The 26170-nt window shown below is 44.1% G+C and overlaps 1 protein-coding gene across 1 annotated transcript; it reads left to right on the top strand.

Moving 5' to 3' along the window:
- The first annotated feature begins 3238 nt into the window (after positions 1 to 3238).
- cpox (coproporphyrinogen oxidase) lies at positions 3239 to 25174 on the top strand. Its single transcript, XM_067993175.1, has 7 exons — positions 3239 to 3918; positions 7027 to 7170; positions 8919 to 9029; positions 10191 to 10332; positions 15777 to 15995; positions 22988 to 23092; positions 24093 to 25174. The coding sequence occupies exons 1-7, from the start codon at positions 3372 to 3374 to the stop codon at positions 24178 to 24180; spliced, it is 1356 nt and encodes a 451-aa protein (XP_067849276.1). The 5' UTR covers positions 3239 to 3371; the 3' UTR covers positions 24181 to 25174.
- The last annotated feature ends 996 nt before the right edge of the window (positions 25175 to 26170 follow it).

Below are 26170 nucleotides of genomic sequence, written 5' to 3'. Positions count from 1 at the left end.
CGGATTTAATTTATATAGTTCAGGCAGTCGTTCCACAAGTCATATTCCTAGGGGAAATGTTTTAAATGCGTATTTCTGATTAACTTAATTTGCACTGCAAAAATAAAATCTCAAGGTTGTGCACAACGCGGAGATTACAATTCGCATCTTTTAAAATGTTGACTAGTATAACGTATTTTCAAGTATGCGAGTAAAGATGTTGCTATTGTAATTTTAAAAAAGAAATCACATTGCAATGCAGCGCGCTCCCTCTTGTGGTACTTGTAAACAATTTTACAACACCAAGTTATAGTCCAGCAATTTTATTTTAAATTCACAAGCTTTCGGAGGCTACCTCCTTCCTCAGGTGAACGATGTGGAAATCTGAGGAAGGAGGTAGCCTCCGAAAGCTTGTGAATTTAAAATAAAATTGCTGGACTATAACTTGGTGTTGTAAAATTGTTTACAATTGTCAACCCCAGTCCATCACCGGCATCTCCACATTGTGGTACTTGAATCGAAATTGACTAAAATGTACAGTATCACATTTCTTCGGAACATGGAGTGGCCGCTCACTTCCTTCTACATTTTTTCACTATCCCTAAATGGCGTGCTTTTATTTTTCTTGTTAATATCCAAGAGTGACTATGCACCATTGTTTGCAATTCGTGGCTCAGTGGGTAGCACTTATCTCTGAGATCAGAGGGTCCTGGGTTCAAGCCCCACTCCAGACACTTAAGCACATAATCTAGACTGACACTTCAATACAGTGCTGAAGGAATGCTGCACTGTCAGAGGTGCCCTTTTTTGGATGAGCGATTAAAGTGAGGTCCTATAAGGGAGTTCTCCTTGGAGAATATTTATCCCTCAACTAACATCACAAAAAACAGATTATCTGATCATTAACACATTGCTGTTAGTGGGAGCTTGCTGTTTGCAAATTGGCTGCTGTGTTTCCTACATTACAACAGTAAAATTACTTAATTGGCTGTAAAGTGCTTGGGGATATCCTGAGGTCATGAAAGATGCTATATAAATGCAAGTTCTTTCTTCTTTACCATGTTCAAAAATCATAATTCCTGAAATTTTAGTAGAACTGGTCTCGAGTATATCAACAATTGTGAGGCAGTATAATTTCAACGTTAATTGAGCCAGTAATCATTTTAGGCTTTCACAGACCCTGTACAAGCTTTCCTATCATGAACTGTAAACATGTTATTTTATGAGGAAAATTTTCTCATAAATACTTCCTTGATGCATAAAACTTAAGAATTTTTATCCATCTCCACAACTCAACCGTTCCTGTACGCTGCAATTTTTTTTCAATCTAATTTTCTCACAGGTTTGTTTGGACAGTTTTAACTGAATTATTAAAGAGGTATACTGGAGAATATTTTAATAATCTCATGTCTCTATTCTAGTTTAGATTTACTACTTTCACAGTACATAATCACATTAGACAAGCCTTTTGCAGGAATTATATTTCATACTAAATAATTACAAGCCAATACAAAGGAAGCTAATTTTTTCAGAAATTTAAAAAATGTGGGCATTGCTCTTAAATATCATCTATCTATCTATCTATCTAACATCCTGAGATCATGAAAGGCACCATATAAATGCAAGTTCCTTCTTTCCCTTTCTCTGTAACCTCCTTCACCTCTACTACCCCCCCCCCCCCCCGAAAAAATTCTCTGTTCCTCTGATTCACCTTCCCTCCCTTTGCACCCCAATTTATCCGCCCACATTCTGGAATTCCCTGTCTAAGTTCCTCTACTTCTCCACCTGCCTCTCCTCCTTAAAACCCACCTCTTTGACCAAGCTTTTGGTCACCCCTCCTAATATCTCCTTCTTTGGCTTAGTGTCCATGTATTTCTGATTATGCCTCTTTGAAGCACCTTCAGACCATTTTTCTACTATAAAGATGCTATATAAATGCAAGTTGTTGTTGTAATGAGGGATGGGCAATAATGCAGCCTTCCCAGTGTTGCCCACATCCTGAGAACTTCTTTTTTTAAAGCAGTAACCTCCTCCGAGGCATTGCACACTGTTCTCCTCTCCTGAAAATGCCTTGGAGAACAACCCAACCATGCTAGCACCACCCCTGTTGCAGTACTGAATCTTGCAATTGTCTTTCAGTTGGTGTGCACTGCCACTCTTACGTCACTTGAGCTTGCAAACTAACCAGATTTGGACTGCTAGCTCTGCTGTGCTGTTAGTCACAGCAGCCAATTCAATTCAAAATTACAACCATGGGCACACAAGCACCCAGACCAAGCCCACATGGCTGGTGGGAACTCCGCAAGAATATGGAAATTAGGGCCAACTCCCCAGAAGTTCAAATGGAAAGAGACCTGCATAAACAATCATCCCTGCCTCTCTCAGTTTCACACCCCACTAATGCCACCATCACAATTTTTACTGTCATGTGAGTGTGATAGCACAGGTGTGGGTAATATTCTAAAATCTGTTTTTATTTCAGATTTCCAACATTTGCAGTTTTTCCCTTTATTTCCCTGAACACTGTCCTAACTTGGAAGCAAGAGTGCTACCCCTGAGGTACAGGTTTCATCCTTGGCTTAGTGGTTGCATTCTTGCCTCTGAGTCAGAAGGTGGGCTCAAGCCCACTCCAGATATGACCACATAATCTAGGATGAGACTTCAGTGCAATACTGAGGAAGTGCTACACTGTCAGAGGTGCCCTCTTTTGGATAATACATTAAACCGAGCCTCTGTCTGCACTCTCAGGTGAAAGTAAAATATCCCATGGCACTAATCAAAGAAGAGCAGGGGATGTCTTGCTAGAGGTATCGCAGGGACTGGAGTGCGTCATCGGCACCAACAATAAAATTATGATTTAATTTGGTTTCGTTTGATTTATTATTGATCAGACAAGGTGACACCAGTGTCATCGGTTGTGCCTAACACCTCCCCCCCCCACACTTTTTAAGAGGCTTAAATAAAAAGCCTGGTGTGTTGGCCAACTTCATAAAAATAGATTTATCTGTTAATTTATCTCGTTGCTGTTGCAAATTGTCTGTCTCCTTTCACTACATTACAATAGTGACTACACTTCAAAAAGTACTTAATTGCCGGTAAAGCGCTATGGGATGTCCTAATGTGCATATGTAAATAAAAGTTATTTCTTTCTCTCGCCACCCCTCGCTAATCAAACTACAACTCCCAGAAGACACCCGGTTGCCAGCCTCCTTGGCTTCTCCCGAGTCCCTGTGCAGCGCCGTCGCCACGCCCCGCCCCGCCCCCTCGCTTCTACCCTTTGAAGACGCCGCGGCCAGCGTTACATTCGGAAGCTGGGTCGCGAGCTCATTGTCCTCCCGTCCAGGATTCGAACGTGGGGAGTGAGCGGGAGGAGCGCGCGCCAGACTGGAGCCATGTCCCAGCTCCTCGCCCGGGCAGCCCTGGGTCGCTGTGTGTTGGGGAGTAGCGGCCCCATCAGGTTCGCCATAGCTGAAGCTTTACCTGCTGCACTACAGCAGCACGGCGGCACCTTGTTTGTTTCAGGAAGAACCGCAGCTCTCCATCGTTTCTCGGGTGTGAGATGGCTAACTGGGGACGGCGTTAGGAAGATTGTATCCGGGGGTGGCTTCCGCAAGAAGTCCCTGGTTGGCACCGCTGTGCTGATTGGGGCTACGGTGGCCGGCTTTGGGTTCAATCGCCACCGGGCTGAGATGGCCTCCAAAAGCTTGCACACACTGGCCAGCCGGGATCAGCAGCAAGCACTGAATGAAATATTGCAAAAATGCAATCACTTCATGTCCGATCCGCTGACCGACATCAACAAACTGCTGGAAAATAAGGATGACATGAGGACTAAGATGGAATTGCTGATCATGGATGTTCAGGCTGATGTTTGCAATGCCTTGGCTGAAGTCGACGGTGGTCCGGCGTTCAAAGTCGACCGATGGGACCGAAAAGAAGGTAAACATTTCCCAATGCATATCTACGTGCAAAGTTCTATGTTTCTTGAGTACAGTAAAAAGGAAGTTCCGGGCAATACCAGATGTCAGTGAGGCCGTCATGGCTATGTGAATGAAACAGATATTGTTCTGTTGACAAATGTATGCTCAAGTTTTTAGAACAGTAAACCTAGATCAGATATATTTGAATTTTTCTCCAGTGTCTCTCCTATCTCTCCTCATGCCCTATCTCTGAGCTCATGTTGTCCATGAGACCCACCTCCTGCTGCCTTAACCCCATTCTATTAAATTGCTGATCATCCAACTTACCTGCCCCCTTGCTAGCTAACATTGTAAATGGTTCTGTCTCCACAGATACCGTCTCCCTCCCTTTCAAATCTGCCGTCATCACCCTACTCTTCAAAAAAAAACCTCGACCTTCCTGTCCTATCTTTCCTCCCCAAAGTCCTTGAATGTGTTGTCACCTCCCAAATCCATGCCCATCTTTACCACAACACCATGTTTGACTCTCTCCGGTCAGGCTTCTACCCCGGCACAGCACCGATATGGCCCAAAGTCACACATGACATCCGCTGTTGCTGTGGCACGTTGTCCTTGACCTTTCTGTAGCCTCTGACACGAATGACTGCTGCATCATCCTCCTCCAATGTTTCTCCTCCATTGATCAACTCAGTGGGATCGCCCTCACTTGGTTCTACTCTTACATATCTGATCATATTACCTATTCTCAGTCCACTCTCAATCATCAGCAAAGTGATGGAAGGCGTCGCGACAGTGCTATCAAGCGGCACTTACTCACCAATAACCTACTCACCGATGCTCAGTTTGGGTTCCGTCAGGACCACTCGGCTCCAGACCTCATTACAGCCTTGGTCCAAACATGGACAAGAGAGCTGAATTCCAGAGGTGAGGTGAGAGTGACTGCCCTTGACATTAAGGCAGCATTTGACCGAGTGTGGCACCAAGGAGCCCGAGTAAAACTGAAATCAATGGGAATCAGGGAAAACTCTCCAGTGGCTGGAGTCATACCTAGCACAAAGGAAGATGGTAGTGGTTGTTGGGGCCAATCATCTCAGCCCCAGGACATTGCTGCAGGAGTACCTCAGGGAGTGTCCTAGGCCCAACCATCTTCAGCTGCTTCATCAATAACCTTCCCTCCATCATAAGGTCAGAAATGGGGATGTTCGCTGATGATTGCACAGTGCTCAGTTCCATTCGCAACCCCTCAGATAATGAAGCAGTCCAAGCCCGCATGCAGCAAGATCTGGACAACATCCAGGCTTGGGCTTATAAGTGGCAAGTAACATTCGCACCAGACAAGTGCCAGGCAATGACCATCTCCAACAAGAGAGAGTCTAACCACCTCCCCATGACATTCAGCAGCATTACCATCGCCAAATCCCCCACCATCAACATCCTGGGGGTCACCATTGACCAGAAACTTAACTGGACCAGCCATATAAATACTGTGGCTACAAGAGCAGGTCAGAGACTGGGTATTCTGCGGCGAGTGACTCACCTCCTGACTCCCCAAAGCCTTTCCACCATCTACAAGGCACAAGTCAGGAGTGTGATGGAATACTCTCCACTTGCCTGGATGAGTGCAGCTCCAACAACACTCAAGAAGCTCGACACCATCCAGGACAAAGCAGCCCGCTTGATTGGCACCCCATCCACCCCCCTAAACATTCACTCCCTTCACCACCGCGCACAGTGGCTGCAGTGTGTACTATCCACAGGATGCACTGCAGCAACTCGCCAAGGCTTCTTCGAAAGCACCTCCCAAATCCGCGACCTCTACCACCTAGAAGGACAAGAGCAGCAGGTACATGGGAACAACACCACCTGCATGTTCCCCTCCAAGTCACACACCATCCCGACTTGGAAATATATCGCCGTTCCTTCATCGTCGCTGGGTCAAAATCCTGGAACTCCCTTCCTAACAGCACTGTGGGAGAACCTTCACCACACGGACTGCAGCGGTTCAAGAAGGCAGCTCACCACCACCTTCTCAAGGGTAATTAGGGATGGGCAATAAATGCTGGCCTCGCCAGCGACGCCCACATCCCATGAACGAATAAGAAGAAATTTGACCCTGGTGCGCTTCTGACCTCATCCTCTCAAAGGCTGCCTATTTTCACTTCCTTAATATGCATGTCTACGTGCAAATATCTAAGTACAGTAGAGGAAGTTGTTGGGCAACACCAGCTGCCAGTGAAACAGTTGTAGCTATGTTAATGAAGCCAGCAGATATCGTTCTGTTGACATGAATGCGCAAGTTTTAGGGGCAGTAAACCTCGATCAGATATTTTGAGTGAATGAAAAAAATTGAAAATAATCAGCTGCAATCTTAAAAGTGATTTTTGGGGAGGGAAGAGCCACGCATCAGGTTATTTGTGTATCAATGCTGCACTTAAGTTTTTTTTAATGGGATACACACCCTTGCAGTATGCATTTCTGAAATGCATTTTTTATGAAAGTGAATGTAAACATGAAAAATGACATGTTATTACTGAAATAAATGAATTGCAATATCAAAATATAAATGCTAGTTCTTTCTTAATTAAAAACAATTTATCCTACCTTTTAGTAAAATCAGACATGGCCCAACCACAAATCTCAAGTGTATCTAAGCTCCTTTGATGTTTTTGTTCAACTTTTTTGGTGTTTTAACTGAAAGCAAAGCAGCTCAACCCTCCTTTCCTCATACTGAATAGCAAAACACAGTAACTTTATATTAAACCTGAGAACCTTAAATGCCGTGCTGTTCAAACCCTTTAGTTAAAGCTAAAGAGAGAAGTTGTGATCCAACTGAGCCTTGGTTAGGCATTTTTTAAAAATATACACACAATATATGAAATGAAAAGACCATCAGCTCTTAAAAACAATTATGGTGGAGTAGTAGTAGGAAGTGCAGGTCTGTGCCTCTTTTTTTCTCAAAGCCCACTTAAAAGCAAATGAAAATTCGAATCCTTTTGCACAGCCCAATACAAAGTCTGTTTGGGTGAGTGCTCTTGTGCAAATATTTTGCACTCGATACAAAATCCTAGGCTGGGATTGATTGACTTTTGTCTCAAAGTTTTATACTTTGAATCTTTTATTGTTGCAGGTGGCGGTGGCATAAGCTGCGTGCTTCAAGATGGGCAAGTGTTTGAGAAAGCCGGGGTCAATGTTTCTGTTGTATTTGGTAACCTTCCTGAGGAAGCTGCTAAACAAATGAGAAGCCGAGGAAAGTCATTGAAATCAAAAGACGGTAAGAGTTGGCGGGGAGAAATCTGCTGATTTAGGAGTCCTAGAGTTTGCTTTTAGCATATGTTACTTAAAATTCTCTTTCTTTCTCTTGCATTTAAGCTTGCGTGTGCTCTTTCTCTTCAAGCTGACTCACACTTATTCTCTGTTTCTTTTGCCCTCACTCCCATACTCTCACTTCGCTTGCTTGTACTTTCCCCATACAAGCCAACCTACAAAACTTGGAAAAACTGACTAAAAGCTTCAAAAAAGCTCACACAGCCCCCCAAAAAATGGCAATTCAAAACAGTGTAAAACAACTGAAAAATAGCCCTGAAGAAAGGCTCATGACCAAGACTGCTGCTTCAAGGTGACTTAATAAGCTAAATTCTGTTTTATTACATTGAATTTCAGGATTTTTATTAGCGTTTTGAGATCACATTCCACAATTCAGTTTGTTTTTCTCTGTAAACTGATACCCAATGATTGTTGTCTCCATTTCGGCATTGGCCGCCTTAATGGAAAAATTCTTCTTGATTGCGACAATAAAAAATAACCGAGATGGGTTCCCAAAGCCCTACTGCAATGGATCCCATGGAATGTTTTTCCACCTTCATTGTTGTTTCCTTCACCATGGGTTCCTCTTGATTTCTAAGGGTTTAAGCTCTGAATTTTCCTTCTCTTGTAGCCTTGTATATCATTCGCCTTTGCACTTGGAGTATGGGTGCCCAGTGACTGTGAGCTGGCTCATGTCCTTTATGTTGTTAAATCCATTTTCTGTAGCCCGGTGGAGCACTTGGATCCAGGTCAACCTGGACAACGAGCTCTTGGAATCTGAATTAAAAAGACAATATAAAAGCAGCTTTAGTGAGGCTATTCACCATGTCCTCGAACTCTCATCACCAGGAATATAGTGAATTTATAGTACCGTATACTACTCTCCATTCACATCACTTTCAGTCACGTTGTGAGGATGTAGGAAGTCAGTGCTACGGAACAGAGGTTGAATCGATATCGCCCGTTTTACACTATCACCCAAAGTCAATATTACCCCCTAAGACTTAGCCGTTTGAGGTTGTGCCTTGAGGTGAATGCTCTTTCTCTCTCTCTCTCTTTCTCCAACACCACCCCCCCCCCCACCCCCAACTTCCCCTTCCTCTGCACTTTCTCTTTTCTTACAATCTAAAGAGACTTAAATCTGCTTTTAACACTGACTCATCAGTAACCCCAATTTCAATGGCAGCACTATAATACGAATGGATCAGTGCTACTGGTGCCAGAGGAAAAGACCACAACCTTAACTGATTCTGTCCAGCTGCTTATTTGCCAGTGGCATCTGCTGCCACTTTTTTCTGGCCATGATGGTTCAACCACCTGTATAGGCCAACAGTGGGATTTTCATGTCACTGGCCTGTACATAGTCTCTTCTACCAATGAGGAAGGTCCAAGGGCTAGTCACAGTTACAACTTTCAAACAACTCCATTTACATAAATTTGAACATGCACAGTTGTTTTCAAGTTACCACTGGTAACCACTGTGCAATCTACTTTGCAGTGTAAGTACGACGGGTTCCACAGCACAAGCAACTCCAGCATTCACCAGAGCTGCTTCTACTTGCAGGGGTTCTGTAATATAAAGGGATACTAATACCTATTCGACTCGAGAAATTCCAGCTTTGCTGCAGGGTACAAATGTGTAAAAGCAAACCTTTAATGAACACAATGAATCTAGCTTTGTCACCTATAGGTATGGTGTGTTGTTTTGGGATACAGGAAAGCTGCCATTTTGTGCTATGGGAGTGAGTTCTGTGATCCATCCCAAGAATCCTCACATTCCGACCATCCACTTCAACTACAGATACTTTGAAATTGAAGAAGCAGATGGTAAGTACCCATTCTAAACATTCTATATATTCAATAATGGTTAAATAGTAAATTGCTCTTTTATGTAAATATGCAGTAATGTGTCTAGTAATATTGTATCCATGAGTTGTTTTAGTGACAGCAAAAGGGGCAATACCAAGATGTAAAGCATATGGGTTTTGAGTGTTTTTTTATAAGCACAATCCTGAACATTGATGCCGCAGTTGAATTCTAACAGTCTCCTTATGCTTAAATGTGAAAATGTCAGTAACACTGAGGGCATATTCCATGGGTGGGAACAGGAGGGACTATGGTTTAGTTCTAAAATATTTCAGATCATGCATTGCAGATCAGACATTTAGTTTCACAACCTACCAGTAAACCATTCATGTCCATAGGATGAAATCGACCACTACCTCCTCGCCCTCAAACAACAAAGCTAATTTTGTGTATATATATATATAGGCCATTCTTTTTGAAAGGAACTATGCAACAAACAAAAATGTAACCCGATTCAGTTAAAAGATCTCCGACAACTAACATCATTGGTGTTTTCACACTGTTATAGGAATGCATTAATTCCTATTGCATTTGAGATTTTTTTGAACTTAGCCGTTACGTGTAAAGTGAACCGTCCGTTGTGTTTTGCCCTAGGGCAGGTCCTAACTCAAGTCTCACACATGAGATTTTTGAGCCACATACTAAGGAAGAGTAGCTGAGGTTGTTTTCCATTGCCTTCCTTGTGGTCTTTATCTTTGGAGTACCTTCTCCTAGGTGGACTACAACCAAAGCTAATGAGCCTTTACGATGTGGGGGTGCCACCCGCATCCATTGGACGCAAGTTCTCCCACAGGACGTCAATAAAGTATTCAAAGCCGGCGCTCCAGTCTTCCCTTGCCAGGGCTGTCTGGAGTGGGGTCCGGACCCAACCCTTCTGACTCAGGCAAGAATTCTACCACTGAGCCAGTGGTCATTCTGTCCGGATGCGAGTACCCTGCTGGATGTCACCCAAGACTCCACTCGCTGGGACTGTCTGGAGTGGGGCTCAAACTCTTCACCTTCGGACTCAGAGGTGGGAATGCTACCACTAAATCAAAGGCTCACTCCCATAAAGTGAATAATGTTGTAAATATAAAATCTTGCTAACTACCAGTTTAAGCTTTAAGCATTCTTATTTACTAGGTCATAAAACATGGTGGTTTGGTGGTGGGACGGACCTTACCCCTACCTACCTGAATAAAGATGATGCTATCCATTTTCACAAAATTCTCAAGGAGGCCTGCGACAAGCATGATCCAAATTATTATCCAACTTTTAAAAAATGGTGAGTAATATGGAAGATCGTTTTTTTTTCTTACAAAACAATGGGATAGATTTTGCTGGTCCCAGTGAAATTCACTCCAAAATGTCTAGATGTTAGTGCAAAGATGGCCAAAGGTGCTGTGAGCTCATGTGCATAATTATTCAAAGCTTCCTGTAAAGGGAGTAACATAACGGAGGGACTGGAAAATTGCACCTTAGGTAAAAGTTAAAGACAAGTGACTGCATAGGGCAAAAATCCTTGGAAAGGCTCAAAGGGCATATCAACCTGTTGGCTATCTTTGCCATGATTGAGGGAGAGAGGGAAAAGAAGTCCCAGGCAGGAAGAGGAAAAAAAAATTGCCAGGCAAAGATGAAGAAAATGGAAATCCATTGTGGAGGCATGAAAGGGAGTTGCCGATCCATTCAGTTCAAATGCAAGTACCTTGTGGGTTTTCTTGTGGCCTGGCATATTCCTCACTCTACCATTACCAACAAGCCAGGGGATCAACCCTGGTTCAATAAGGAGTGTAGAAGAGCATGCCAGGAGCAGCACCAGTCTATGGACAGTCAGCAAGAAATCACAAAAGAAAAATGTGAGAATATCCTCAAAACGTCACTACAGATCTTCCAATAGTATTGTTTTAAATTCACTTCCATCAACAGCATAGTCCCTAGCAACCCTGGATACCTATTTTATATGGGTGGGTGCATAATTCAGTGCTATGTCAGTGTAAAAATTCTTAAATTGTGCATATGATGAAATCGCATAATTTTGTTTTTGTTTGTTTGTATGGATCTACTGGTGTACTGATGGGCACTTCCAGCACTCTTGTAAAATCCTACTGCAATATTGGGCGGGGTCTTAAATGGTGTAATTGATCACTCCATTTTACAATTGGTTACACCCACATTACACTCATTTATCCAGTCTTAAAAATGTTGGCTCCCAGCTTTGGACCCATCTGTCCCTAAACTATTTGAATCCTTCCAGTCTGGTTTCTGTTCTACTTATAGCGCTGAGACTGCCCTGGACAAAGTTACAAATGATCTCTGTGACGGTAACTGTGTGGTGTGTTATTCCTACTTGTCCTCTTTAATCTCAATACAGCATTTGACACAGTCAACCATGCAGTCCTCCTCCATCACTTTTCCACCGCTGTCCGGCGCCATGATACTACTGTTCTGTGGTTCCTCTCCTACCTATCTGAATGTGGCTAGCGTATCTCCAGCAACAGCTTCTCTTCTCCCCTGCACAGTCTCCTCTGGAATCCCCCAAGAATGGATCCTTGGTTTCCTCCTCTTCCTTATCTACATGCTAAGCTCAGTGACCTTATCCACTAAGGGATCACCGTCCATATGAATGCCAATGATGCCCAGCTCTACCTCGGCACCATTTCTCAATCCCATGACCACTTCTGTCTAACATCAAGTCATGCATGAATTAAGAATGCACTTCCTATTGAACATCAGGAAGACTGAAGCCATAGTTTTTAGCCCTCACTACAAGTACCATATCCTTGCCATTGACTTCAACCCTCTCCCGGACACTCCCTCAGGCTGAACCAGATCATGTGAAAGCTTGACATCCTGTTTGTACCTGAGCTGAATTTCAAATCACACTCCTTATTCATTACCTAGATTGCTTGTTTCCATCTCCACAATATTACCCGTCTGCACCGCTTCCTCAGCCCCTTTGCCATTTTCCAAGCTTTTGTCACCTCGACATGATTTCTCTAATGTCCCCCTCACTGGCCTCCCATCTTCCATTCTTCACAAATTCAACTGGTTGCCTGCGTCGTGTCCCATTTGACCATTGCCCCTGTCCTTGCTGACTTACGTTGGCTTTGTGTCCCCAACACACTAAATTTAAAATCCTTATCCTTGTCTTCAAATACCTCCATTGTCTCATCCTACCCTATCTCTGCAACTTTTTCCAGCCTTATAGCTGCACCGTCTGTCTTCTGGGTCTGACCTTTTAATGTATCTCCTCTCTATTCGCCCCACCTTGGTGGCAGAGTCTTCAGCCACCCCAGGCCTGCTCTCAAACTCCATCCTGAAGCCCCTCCATGTCTCCTCGCTCTCATTCTAGAAACCTGCTCAAAGCCAAGCATTCAGTCAACCCTCCTAATCTCCCTCCATGGCATCCATTCTCTTATCTATAACTTTCTTTCTCCACTTCTGTAAAATGCTGTTCAAATGTTGTCTATGTTAAAGGCATTATATAATGCAAGCTGTCCTTTTTCTGTACTGTATCCTTTCTACAAAAGCAAAGCTAACATATTATGAAGATCTTATTCTTTGTTTCCTGAAAGACAAAGGGCTCGATTTTAGCACCCGCTACCGGGTGCGTTCTCGGCGGGGGGGCCCCGAAAATCCCGAAATCCCGGAGCGGGACCAGATTGCGCCTCGATCCCGCCCACTTCCGGGTTCCGCGCTGACGTGCGGGGGTGCGTGCGCAGCCCCCGCTGGTGGGAATCCCGCAGGCAATTAAAGCCAGCGGGACGCCACTTGAGTGTATTTACTTTGGTTGTTCAGGTCATTAACTGACCTGATTAAGGGACTGTGTGTGATTTTGGATAAACATGGGACTGTTTCACACACTGGGGGAAACACTCCCAGTTGAAATGGACGTGTTGCAGCCGTCAGCCTGTGGCAGCTGCAAAGGTCCATTTGACAGGTGGGGCGGTGGGGGACCCTCAGCCATTGCAGGAGGCCGCTCTGTCACTTCGGACAAAGTTTGGTCTCCATCGCCCTCCTCCTGATGGTCGAAGTCACCAACCTGCACACTTACCCCGGGGTCCGGAGACATTGCGGACCCCCTCAGATGTACATCTTGTGGATGGGGGCCGCCGTAGCTGCAGTCATGACCTCCTCGGAGGGCGAACAGCATCACCAGCCTCGCCATCCACGCCGTCCACCTCTGACACGTGGAGCTCCACAACAGAGTGCTGTGACACATCCACCTGTACAGCAGGAGGGAGGGCTACCGCAGAGAGAGATGCGTCGCAGAGGGCACTACCCTCGCCACACATTCCACAGACCGAGGCTCAGCCTCCTGGACCTCTCTGAGCAGCAGTGCACACGGAGGCTCAGAGTCACTCGACATGTAGCCGTGAACATCTGCAGCCTCTTTCATGCCGAGCTGCACCTGGCTGGCCCTTGCACCATCTTCCTACCTGTCGCTGTCAAAGTCACCACTGCCCTCCCGAACTTCTGCTCCACAGCCTTCCAGGCTGCAACCGGGGACATCCCCGATGTCTCTCAGTCGTCTGCGCAGAAGAGCCCTGCAAATACACCTACACCCACTCTGCAGTGACACACTGGGTGGCATCAGTGGTGGCTCCTCATAGGGATACCCAGGAGCGGGCATTATTGCACAAACCGGACAGGATTCGCGAAGACATGGCAGTAGTGGTGCCAATGTAATGTGTGATGTGTGTTGTTCTTTAATTCAATAGAAGTAAGAACCATGATAATCCCTCAAACACCCTTGTGCATCCCCTTCATGCTCACGACACGTTTGCCTTACGCTGCCTACTGCACATATGTGATGCATGCCCTGTGGCTGCAGCACAGGTGGTGGCAGGTTGAGTGAGGCTGGCCGTGAGAGAGATGCATGAGAGGGTGAGTATGTGATAGAGCCATGAGATTGTATGAGGATTGGGTTGCGTGTTAGTGGCGGGGTGAGTACTCGCGAGGTGAGTAGGTGCAGGTAAGATGAGGATGAGGTTTGAGTGGGTATGAGGGGTCATGTGACAGAGTAGTGTTGGCAGTGCCGATGGAGATGTGGGGTGGGGGCAGTGTTGTGGCAGGCGGAGTGTAGGGGAAAGACTACGTGTTCTCACTGTGGCTGACCTACTGAGGTCATTGGAGCGCCTCCTGCACTGTATGCAGGTGGGCGATATGTTGGTGGCGCAGGTGACCCCCTCTGCCACCTCGAGCCAGGCCTTCTTGGTGGCAGAGGTGGGCTGCTTCCTCCCGCCCGCCAGGGGGAAGATCTCTGTCCTCCTCCTCACCCCATCTAATGATACCTGGGGTGAGGCATTATTAAACTGGGAGCAGCCTTCCCCCTGGGCTGCTCCTTGCTGTAATTTTTGCTGTTTGTGGCAGCATCTGTCAGTGGAGGACTGCCCCTTTAAATAGAGCGCCTCCAGCTGACAGATCTTACTGCGCATGCGCAGCCCGCCCGAGTCGCAGATCAGCATCGGGGAACCCGGAGGAGCAAGTAAGTGGATCCAATTAGTGTGTTGCCTGCTACGATCGCGCGGGCAACCCACTAATTTCACCGGGCGCGTTTTCAACGCGCCCGCTGGCCCACCCGCCGAGAATCCGCACCCCTGGTAAAATCGGGCCCAAAGTCTCTAATACGTTTAAAATTCAAAGCTACATGTGCACACTGCGAGGATGGTTTAGATTAACCTACAAGCCTGAAGTTTTACAACCTAGACACATTGATAAGAGTCAGCTGAATGACTGAACATTTTTGTGACTTGCAAGATTATGCTTGAATTATGTATGTGACGGCAGATTACAGTGACTTTGGACTGAGGAGTTCTTATCAGGGGCACACAAAAGGATTACAGTGTCATTTGTATCAATTACTTGTCATTTTGTAATGGGTGGGCCATTCTGTTAAAACCTGATGCTTGATTCACAATAAATGATGACGAACCAGTTACATGATTTCTTGTGAACGCCATTGTTTGCAGTACACCAAAGCCTGGATTTTCTGTAACACGTCCACCCGACTGGAAAACTTGGCGGAGTTCCATGATGTCAGGACTCTGCTCACTATTGCACCCTGTCCATTTTCTACCATCATTACCAATAGCTGTAGGAAACGCCTACCCATTTTTGGGCAGTTCCATGCAAATGAAGCAAAAATATCATCCCCCATTTCCATCTGCTTTGCACTGTTGGGCCAAATGGCCTGTTTCTGTGCTGTAAAATTCTATGTAACCATGATATGTATGTGTCTGCCTCTTACCATGGTGCTTTCCTTTGGTGAAGTATGTACTGAAACCTAGCCTTGAGCTTCTCCTAGATGCTATCTCAGCAGGAATGCTTTAGACTATGAAATTTGCGGATAGTTTTCCCAATGCCTTCATCCGGTTGGTTGATAAAGATGGTGAAGAGTACATCCCTAAGACCAATCCCTGTGGGACTCCACTAGTGTCCTGTGCACGAATAGACTTCTTCAAAGTTTGTGTTGTAAATTAAGAAATGGTTGAGCCTATACAGTTTCCTAATTGTCGTTCACAATATTTTGGGAATAAACCTCAAAATATTATCTTGCAAAGTCTTGGTGTTAATCCTTCAATGCTCCAGAGTTAATCCGACCATGATCAGATTGTACACCACATAAATGTGTGACATTTTTGACAGAGAGAGGGAAGAGAATTAGGAATGTTTATTAATGTGTATTTTAACAGTTCTTCCTTTTTCCTCCCACTCTCCTATATAAAGGTGTGATGATTATTTTTTCATCAAACATCGTGGAGAGCGGAGAGGGGTGGGTGGCATCTTTTTTGATGACTTGGATTCCCCCTCGGCAGAAAGGCTCTTAAAATTTGTACGTAGCTGTGCGAAGGCTGTGGTTCCTTGTTATATTCCCATTGTGAAGAAGCACCTGCATGACTCGTATACCCCAGAAGAAAAAGCATGGCAGCAACTTCGCAGAGGCAGGTGGGTTGAATGAAATCCTAAAAATCACTTATTGCAGAAGCTGATAATTTATTCACTTTGTGGTAACTGAGAATAAGTTTGTTATCTACAGGCTTGTAGGACAAAAAATATTAGAACTGTCCAAACACTGTACCATTCACAGCTATGGCAAATAGTACATAAGCAATAGAATTTTGTAAAAATTGCTTGTTTTAAGTTTATTTGATGACTGTTTTCAGGACAATCTTCAGTTGTATACCAGCAGTTGCCAGTCACCCTTTACTGGAGAATTATTCTTGGTAATGAGCTGCTTCCTCCTCCTCCTCCATGGGAAACAAATTCTTCATGGGATGAGGAGAAGATTCCATCAGATGTAAGATTGCATTGTTTCTATTGCATGGAAGCTGATGGAGAGATAGTCTTCAGTTTCACATCTGAGTTTAAATCCAAATAGGACAAAGGAAAAACATTTAGGAAATGGATACATCAGCTGAGAATTGAGCGGGGGGGGTGGGGGGTTTAAAATATAGGGGCAGAATACTCGTCACCCCATTCACGCCTCACTGCTGCCCACCGCCATTTTTAACTTCCAGGTTTCGGAAGACATGGGCAGGCGAGGGCCTCATAAATATGCAATGGTTTGGGGGTCCCATGACACAATTAGAACCCCAACGCGATTTTAACCCCGGGTCTTCTTGAGTGCCAGACCTGCCAGAGAAACCTGGCGGCAAGCAGGAGCGATGCCAGAAGAGGCCCAGGAAGGTAAGTTAATCAAATAATGATATTGTTTTGTCGTGGGCCAGGATGAGGAGCAGTGCTTCTCTGGGCCACACATGGAAACTTTGTGTCTCCCCTGCCCTGGGCTCCCCCCCCGCCTGCACCCCCCCCCCCCACCCGACTGCAAGTGCCTCCCGTCTACCCCTTAACCACTCATCTTAGTGCCGAGGACTGTTCCCTCGGGTGCTCAATGGCAGCCTCCTGCCGCCCAAAATCCTGCTCCCACCCGCTGGTCACCTAGTGATTCCTGCCGGGTTTGCGCAGGTGTCCATCCTCAAACATAGAAATGAGGCCTGAGAGTTACAATCTCTCCAGGTCTCGTGCGGCATCATGATGCGAGCTTGCTGCTCACCCCAGGTTAAAGTCGGGGCTGCCACATTCTCCTCTCCCCTCTTCAATGCAATGGAAACACTTTGCTTGGGTTGTCAGTATTGTCTTTGCTTGGGTTGTCAATATGATCCAAGGAGTCATTGATGCTGACACTGGATCCCAAGGGAAAAAGTGTCAATGTCTACCTTCATTGCTGCAAGAACAAAGGAAGACTGGACATTTACAGAACTGAAAGACAGCCCAAACTGCTGTCAGAAATACATGGCAGCTTTATGTACAAGTGGGGTTATCAGATTTGAGAGTGATAGTTTTAAAATGCTATATAGTCAGATGAAGCCTGCACTCATTTAACAACTTGCTAACTTTTGGTTTATGTTCCTGAACAAGTTGAGCTGGCGGCTTCTTTTAAAACTGAAAATGCAACGATGTGGAGTTGTGATTATGATCGACCATTTCATCAACAGCAGCTTCTGCACGGGAGACGTGATCAGGAACAAGTCGTACAGTTTTATTTTTTTTAATTCAGTGCTTCCTACAATTAGGTTCCCACCCTTTCTGGGAAGGACTGGTAAAATTAGTTGGGCTTTTCCAAGATCGGCAGTGAACTTAAAAACAGTGGCATTTCTTAGAAATTTACTAATTGGAGTTTGCCATCAATTTTTCACCTCTTTAAAAGAGAATTATTCTTATTTTGTGGAGGAAGGTACCTCATGAGCCACAAGTCATTTTTTTTATGACGTTGAGGCTGTGATTTTTGGCTCTGTATGCTCCATAAATTGTTTAACTAGGATGGAATGGACTGCAAATATAGGTGAATTAGGAATGTTTATTAATGTGTGTTTTAACACTTCTTCTCCTATCCAGTCTCCTAAATATAGGTGCAATGATTTTTTTCACTAAACATAGTGGGGAGTGGGTGTCATCCACCCATAATAGGCATGATGCACATTTTCATCAGGCACTGAAAGGCACAGGAAGCTCCTACGCTATTCCACTTTTCTGGGGAGTCTTACTTAACATAAACAGAATAATCTCTCTGCATCCTGTCCTGCAGCCCAGGCAGAATTTCTCTCCTTTTCTTTACAGCTCTTCGCTGCTTGCCATCCTGCCTGTGCAGCTCTGTTTCCGAATACCAGACAGAGTTTTTGGTGTCGATGTTACGATTTTTAAAAGCCTCCTCCTCAGACCAACAGAGATCAAAGGATTTTCTAACATAGCTTGTTATGACAGAAATTTCTTTCCGAATACCCAGACAAGATAATAAATCACCTATCACTGGGAGAAACAACTTTTCACGTAGTGTGTTACCACATTTCTTTTGTTTTTAACATTAATTTGAAAGTGTCAAAAACAACTTTTTTTTTCAAATCCTTTCTGAAAAAATGGCCAAAGAATCCTGTAACATAATGTGTGTAGTGACCAGTTAATAGGTTTACATAAGGTGTTTTGGGGGAGGGTAGAGGTTGCATCTCTAGTTATTGTGAGTGGGTTTGTATCTGACTTGAGCCAGATTTGACTGATGGTTGAGGCATACAGAATTTTTCTGCAGAAAAATTTTTACAGTTCAAAAAAAGTGTTGAAGTTTTTTGAGCGTTATCCAATTCTGGGTACTGATAACATCTGCCATTTCCCTGAAAGTAGGGAGTTGTCGCCCGTTTCATTTATATTTGCAAGTCATTAAGCCCCAACAGCAGCCCTTCAGCTTAATAGTGGCGGCTGGCCTTATTGGCCAAGGAAGGAAACTTCGGTTTCAAATGTAAGGTTATGAGAAATGCAATAAAACTTAATATATTAAAATTATTTAACCTATATAAGGGCTGACTTTTCTGCTTCAAGCTAACTTTAGGCTATTCCTCCCCGTGCTAGTGCAAAACTAGCCAATAGTGCACTGAAATGACTGCATACAATTTCTATTGTCAGCTCATTTGAATAATTATTCGTAGCTGCCTGCACAGGCATTGTGTGGGAAGCTATCCTGACCCCCAAATCTGGCTGGCAGGTATAAAGGGATATGGGCACTTGAAGGTGAGTGGCTGCATATGATGACACACATTGTTTTCATCTCTTACAAAGTTTCAAAATGGATTTTTAAATACTTGTCTACGTTTGCCATGGCTGTGGGGGGGAGGAGAAGTGAGAGGCAAAAACGAAGCGAAAGAAAAGCCAACGTGGAGAAACAAAACAGATCCTCTGGAAAAATGATAGAGTACCCAAACCCCTGTTTGATGGCTGGCAAAATGGGCACAAGGCTGCATGAGATGGGTTGTGAGGGGAGTTGTCCTGTTTAGAACCTCAGGACATCTCCCCCAGAGAAAAGCAGTGCACCATTCCTGGAAGTAGGTGGTGATCAGGTAAACTCTGTGTACATAACCGGCAGGACCTGGGAACAGGTGCAGAAGAGGACGGCAGACTTTAAGGAAGCTGGTGGGATAAGACTACTTAACTGTAAAGCATTACGTAGATGGCCCAAGATTGCATGCCACAAAGTGTTGCCTTTCAACCTTGCTGAAAAGCTGTTTATTGTGGACTTTTTTATTCGTTCATGGGATGTGGGCGTCGCTGGCCAGGCCAGCATTTATTGCCCATCCCTAATTGCCCTCGAGAAGGTGGAGGTGAGCCGCCTTCTTGAACCGCTGCAGTCCGTGTGGTGAAGGTTCTCCCACAGTGCTGTTAGGAAGGGAGTTCCAGGATTTTGACCCAGCAACGGTGAAGGAACGGCGATATATTTCCAAGTCGGGATGGCGTGTGACTTGGAGGGGAATGTGCAGGTGGTGGTGTTCCCATGTGCCTGCTGCCCTTGTCCTTCTAGGTGGTAGAGGTTGTGGGTTTGGGAGGTGCAGTCGAAGAAGCCTTGGCGAGTTGCTGCAGTGCATCCTGTGGATGGTACACACAGCAGCCACGGTGCACCGGTGGTGAAGGGAGTGAATGTTTAGGGTGGTGGATGGGGTGCCAATCAAGCGGGCTGCTTTGTCCCGGATGGTGTCGAATTTCTTGAGTGTTGTTGGAGCTGCACTCATCCAGGCAAGTTGAGAGTATTCCATCACACTCCTGACTTGTGCCTTGTAGATGGTGGAAAGGCTTTGGGGAGTCTGGAGGTGAGTCACACGCCACAGAATACCCAGCCCCTGACCTGCTCTTGTAGCCACAGTATTTATATGGCTGGTCCAGTTACGTTTCTGGGCAATGGTGACCCCTAGGATGTTAATGGTGGGGGATTTGGCGATGGTAATGCCGTTGAACGTCAAGGGGACGTGATTAGACTCTCTCTTGTTGGAGATGGTCATTGCCTGGCACTTGTCTGGCACGAATGTTACTTGCCACTTATCAGCCCAAGCCTGGATGTTGTCCAGGTCTTGCTGCATGCGGACACGGACTGCTTCATTACCTGAGGGGTTGCGAATGGAACTGAACACTGCAATGATCAGCGAACATCCCCATTTCTGACCTTATGATGAAGGGAAGGTCATTGATGAAGCAGCTGAAGATGGTTGGGCCTAGGACACTGCCCTGAGGAACTCCTGCAGCATCGTCCTGGGGCTGAGATGATTGGCCTCCAACAACCACTGCCATCTTCCTTTGTGCTAGGTATGACTCCAGCCACTGGAGAGTTTTCCCCCTGATTCCCATTGACTTCAATTTTTCTAGGGCTCCTTGGTGCTGCACTCAGTCAAATGCTGCCTTGATCTCACCTCACCTCCTGGAACTTAGTTCTTTGGTCCATGTTTGGACCAAGACTGTAATGAGGTCTGGAGCCGAGTGGTCCTGGCGGAACTCAAACTGAGCATCGATGAGCAGGTTATTGGTGAGTAAGTGCCACTTGATAGCACTGTCGACGACACCTTTGCTGATGATTGAGAGTAGACTGATGGGGCAGTAATTAGCCGGATTGGATTTGTCCTGCTTTTTGTGGACAGGGCATACCTGGGCAATTTTACACATTGTTGGGTAGATGCCAGTGTTGTAGCTGTACTGGAACAGTTTGGCTAGAGGCGCGGCTAGTTCTGGAGCACAAGTCTTCAGCACGACAGCCGGGATGTTGTCGGGGCCCATAGCCTTTGCTGTATCCAGTGCACTCGTCCATTTCTTGATATCACGTGGCGTGAATCGAATTGGCTGAAGACTGGCTTCTGTGATGGTGGGGATATTGGGAGGAGGCCGAGATGGATCATCCACTCAGCACTTCTGGCTGAAGATGGTTGCAAACGCTTCAGCCTTGTCGTTTGCACTCATGTGCTGGACTCCGCCATCATTGAGGACAGGGATGTTTAGAGTCTCCTCCTCCCGTTAGTTGTTTAATTGTCCACCACCATTCACGACTGGATGTGGCAGGACTGCAGAGCTTTGATCTGATCCGTTGGATTGCACCAATGTTTTCTGCCATTACATATAACCCCACAGAAAGTAGGAATAAATGGGTCTTTATCCGGGTGGCAGGCAGTGACTAGTGGGGTACCGCAGGGATCAGTGCTTGGGCCCCAGCTATTCACAATATATAGCAATGATTTGGATGAGGGAACTAAATGTAACATTTCCAAGTTTGCAGACGACACAAAGCTGGGGTGGAATGTGAGCTGTGAGGAGGATGCAAAGAGGCTCCAATGTGATTTAGGTAAGTTGGGTGAGTGGGCAAGAACACAGCAGATACAGTATAACGTGGATAAATGTGAGGTTATCCACTTTGGTTGTAAAAACAGAAAGGCAGATTATTATCTGAATGGTGATAGATTGGGAAAAGGGGAGGTGCAACGAGACCTGGGTGTCCTTGTACACCAGTCGCTGAAAGCGAGCATTCAGGTGCAGCAAGCAGTTAGGAAGGCGAATGTACATTGGTCTTCATTGCAAGAGGATTTGAGTACAGGAGCAGGGATGTCTTACTGCAGTTATACAGGGCCTTGGTGAGACCACATCTGGATTATTGTGTGCAGTTTTGGTCTCCTTATCTGAGGAAGGATGTCCTTGCCATGGAGGGAGTGCAACAAGGGTTTACCAGACTGATTCCTGGGATGGCAGGACTGACGTATGAGGAGAGATTGGGTCAACTAGGCCTATATTCACTAGAGTTTAGAAGAATGAGAGGTGATCTCATCGAAACATATAAAATTCTAACCGGACTAGATGCAGGGAGGATGTTCCCGATGGCTGGGGAGTCTAGAACCAGGGGTCACAGTCTCAGGATACTGGGTATGCTATTTAGAACCGAGATGAGGAGTAATTTCTTCAATGAGGGTGGTGAACCTGTGGAATTCTCTACCACAGAAGGCAGTGGAGGCCAAGTCATTAGATGTATTCAAGAAGGAGATAGATATATTTCTTAATGCTAAAGGGATCAAGGGATATGGGGAAAAAGCGGGAACAGGGTACTGAGTTGGACGATCAGCCATGATCATTTTGAATGGTGGAGCAGGCCCGAAGGGCCGAATGGCCTACTCTTGCTCCTATTTTCTATGTTTCTATGTTTACTATTTATCCTTTGTGCTATTCACCTTCACATTACACTTTTTCTATCAATTGGTGTGTAGTATGTTAAACCCTGATGGGAAAATGTCAAGAGTTCCACTGGGTGGCGCTGTATGACTGGCAACCATTTGGGTAGAGCAAGTGTTGTGAAACTTCTCCTTGGTGACAGATTCCAAGATCAATAAAGTACTTAGTTTGAACATACTTATTACAGCTGTTAACTCAGCAATTCTAACAGTAGGGTTATTTCAAATCTTAGAAAGAGGTGCACAATGGATCAAAATGATGCTGATTTATTCATATCTGTCATCATGCAATGAAATTTATGCAGAAAGGCAATACTAACGTTGTGCTTTGCTGCAATCTAATCTTGCCATGGCATAACCTGAAATTGCTGTATTGCCTTCCTAGCTACTAATGTTAGCTCTCTGTTGTGATCTCTCTTTCAGATATGTAGAATTCAACCTAGTTTATGACCGAGGAACAAAGTTTGGTCTTGCAACTCCAGGATCCAGGATAGAAAGCATTCTGATGTCTCTCCCACTGACAGCTAGGTAAGGGGTCAGCACAGGTACCGACTCTCTCAACATCACTTGTCGATTAACTTTTTGGTATAATTATACTGACATGTGGTGGCATCATTTAGGCTGAGGGGTTGGATCCATGCAGGTGGATTAAGTGTAGTTGTGCTGGTTTTAATTAACTCTTCCCTATTAGCATAATGTATACACTCCAAGATTATTAAAGATTAATTATTGACAAAAATATGAAGACATTTATACCAACTTTGCTATTTTTCCCTGCTTATACACTTTACCATGTCTCTCTGGTGAAATCTAAGGGATGGTCTTAATAGTTCTAACTCTGAAACCCATCCCCAAAAATGCATTTCATTATGTTGTTGAAATGGGATTTCTTTGTAAAAGTTTCCTTTCCTTCCACAAACAATACCAAGTAGCCTCCCTTACTTTACCACTACTTTCCTTACTTCTCCCTCCTCATTGCTGTCTTCTCAATTGCTCGTATGTATTGTCTTACCTGTCTTCTCTAGCAGTGTGAAATGATCATAACGATAGTGTTTTTGACGATGGTGGGAATGTCATAGATGAGGCCTGCCTTCCATGGCATAATTCTGACTTGGGGAACAAACAGAAAGGGAAATTGGATGTGAAACTTGGGCGGAGTAATGAGAAGGGTGGAGATTGGAGAAAGAGAACAAGAAACGAAAAATGCAGGTACACACCCAGAAAGTCACAAGAACTTGTTACATTTTTGATGCTTTAATTTAGCATACAAGTCATCTTTAATTGAGGACGGTGGTGATCAAGGCCAATTCAGATACTATAATTTGGAGTGAGAAATTGCACTTTCATTACCATTGGTCACTTTTTTTGCAGTATTAATGACTTCTGGATAAACCATGTATATGTGCATGGATACAAAGAAGGCACAAAGTTACGCAGATTTATTAAAGTGGCTTAGCTATTTTTCTAAATACAGATAGATGCCAGGACTGCACTTCATTCATATTCCATGTTTGCTTTTGTCCTGCAGATGGGAATACATGCATAACCCTGCCAAGGGCACAAAAGAGGCAGAAATTATAGAGGTGTTGAAAAATCCCAAAGACTGGGCCCATTAATACAGATAAACAAGACTGCCTATGTTAAACCTAAAAGCAGAAGAGCTTTTTAATTTTCTTTTGCTGTATTGTTTTGTAAAATTACAATATGTGTAACATTGCGCTTAACACAATGATATGTATATTTTTTTTCATATCAAGAAAATGTGTTAGTGTTTCCAGCAGAATTGGATTCTTTTTAAAGAGAACTCAAATAAACTAAGCATAAATATGTATGTTTTTTAACTCCTATCTTTCAACTACCATCAGAGGTGATCGGAAATGGACAAAAGCAATTTCTAAAGACATCCTTTGACATGACAGCAACAGACTTTGTGCTGTTTTCATTGAGAGGGTTAGGAAAGAAGAGCCATATCTCAAAATCTAATTAAAAGTCTCTGAGCACAATATAATTTTTGCCTTAATACAGAATGAAGTAAGAATCAAATGTGCAAAAATTGTATAATGTGTTGTAAGTTTTATGCCAAATTTTAAAGCTTGTGAACTGTTTTCTATAACAGCAATAAATAAGCGGTCGGTGGAATTGCGACTACTTTTATTATGCTGATGTGTTTCTCAAAGAATGTTTCCCTTTTATAATTGGTGTGATGTGATGTGATATTGGTCTTTTTCTACCGAAGTTAGAACTACTGTTTGTATTTGCAAAAATTGCAAAAAAGAAAGTGGAAAATATTATTTATTTTCAGGATGATATAGAGATTCAAAATTTTTATACTCTAGAATCAGTGAAAGCACAAAATTTCTTAGAAAAAAAAAATCACGATATACAATTGTGACATTGTTTGAGAATCATGATTTTTTTTTCCCATGTACCTTTTTTTATTTCTATGACTTTTTTTGGATCTGTTGATATTCACTTCAGACAGTGGGGTTTTTGAATGGTACATGCATTGAAATGTTGATTATTTCAGTAATGTTAAAGGCCAAATAATTTGATACTTTCATATCAAGCTGTACATTACACACAGTGAATGTAATAAACCTAGTCATTCTGTTTGCTCTCATCGTGTGTGTCTCTTTTGATCTCATGAATTTTACCAGGTTTTTTTTTACACTTTTATACTTGATCAGATCCAAGGCTTAAATCACCTGTCCAAAATAATTGTATACTATCTATGGCACCTTTGTTCTGGTTTTTGTATGGTTTGGTTATATATTTTTTTTAAATGAGTGATCCTGATTATTATGGAAAAATAGCATTTTATTGAGATATGATAATAGAGTTCTACTTGGAGTGGCCAATGAAATGACTTCAACATTCATGTAAATGAGAGAAGTCTTGTGTGTTAGTTTTCATTAACTTGGGAGATGGTCTATTTTGAAAAGAAAGCATCAAAACCAGCATTAACTTCTACCACAAATTGCATTAAAAGGCAACAGTATTCTATAGAATTATCCTAAAATGCTAAACATAAAGGAACTCTATTGTGCACTTATTTTACCTATCACCCCTTGTAGCCATGTTTTATATGCTCTCGTTTCCTACATTACAACCGTGACTACTCTTCAAAAGTACTTCATTGGCCATAAAGTGCTTTGGGACATCCTGAGGTCGTGAAAGGTGCTGTATAAATATTAGAACTTTCTTTCTCGTTCCATTGACACCATGAATGTGAATTTCAGGAGCTGGTATTGTATAAAGGGTATCTTATATCACTGTTCCACACAAACAGGGCGATTTTAACCCTCCCCGGTCAGCAGGAACAGTGGGAGGAGAAGTTAAAAGGGACCAGCTGCGTTTCTTGCTCCGTTCCCGATTTTAAAGCTGCCAGTTTTGGTGGCAGCTGCAGCACCCCACCAGACTGCAACTAATAAATGTAAATCGGGGTTCCATGACTTACATGGGACCCGGATGGTATTTTAACTCACAGCCTGAGCATAGTCCCTGCCATAGGCTGCCCCTCCAGGTGAACCTGTCAGGAGGTCAGCTAAGGTAAGTTTTTAAAAAAAACTTTCCTTAGTGGGGCCCGGAGGAGGAGGAGTGCTCCCC

This window comes from Heptranchias perlo, chromosome 11 (genome assembly GCF_035084215.1).
Source record: "Heptranchias perlo isolate sHepPer1 chromosome 11, sHepPer1.hap1, whole genome shotgun sequence".
Taxonomy (NCBI): Eukaryota; Metazoa; Chordata; class Chondrichthyes; order Hexanchiformes; family Hexanchidae; genus Heptranchias; species Heptranchias perlo.
Note: the sequence above shows the minus strand (reverse complement) of the source record. Positions and strands in the feature narration are given on the sequence as shown.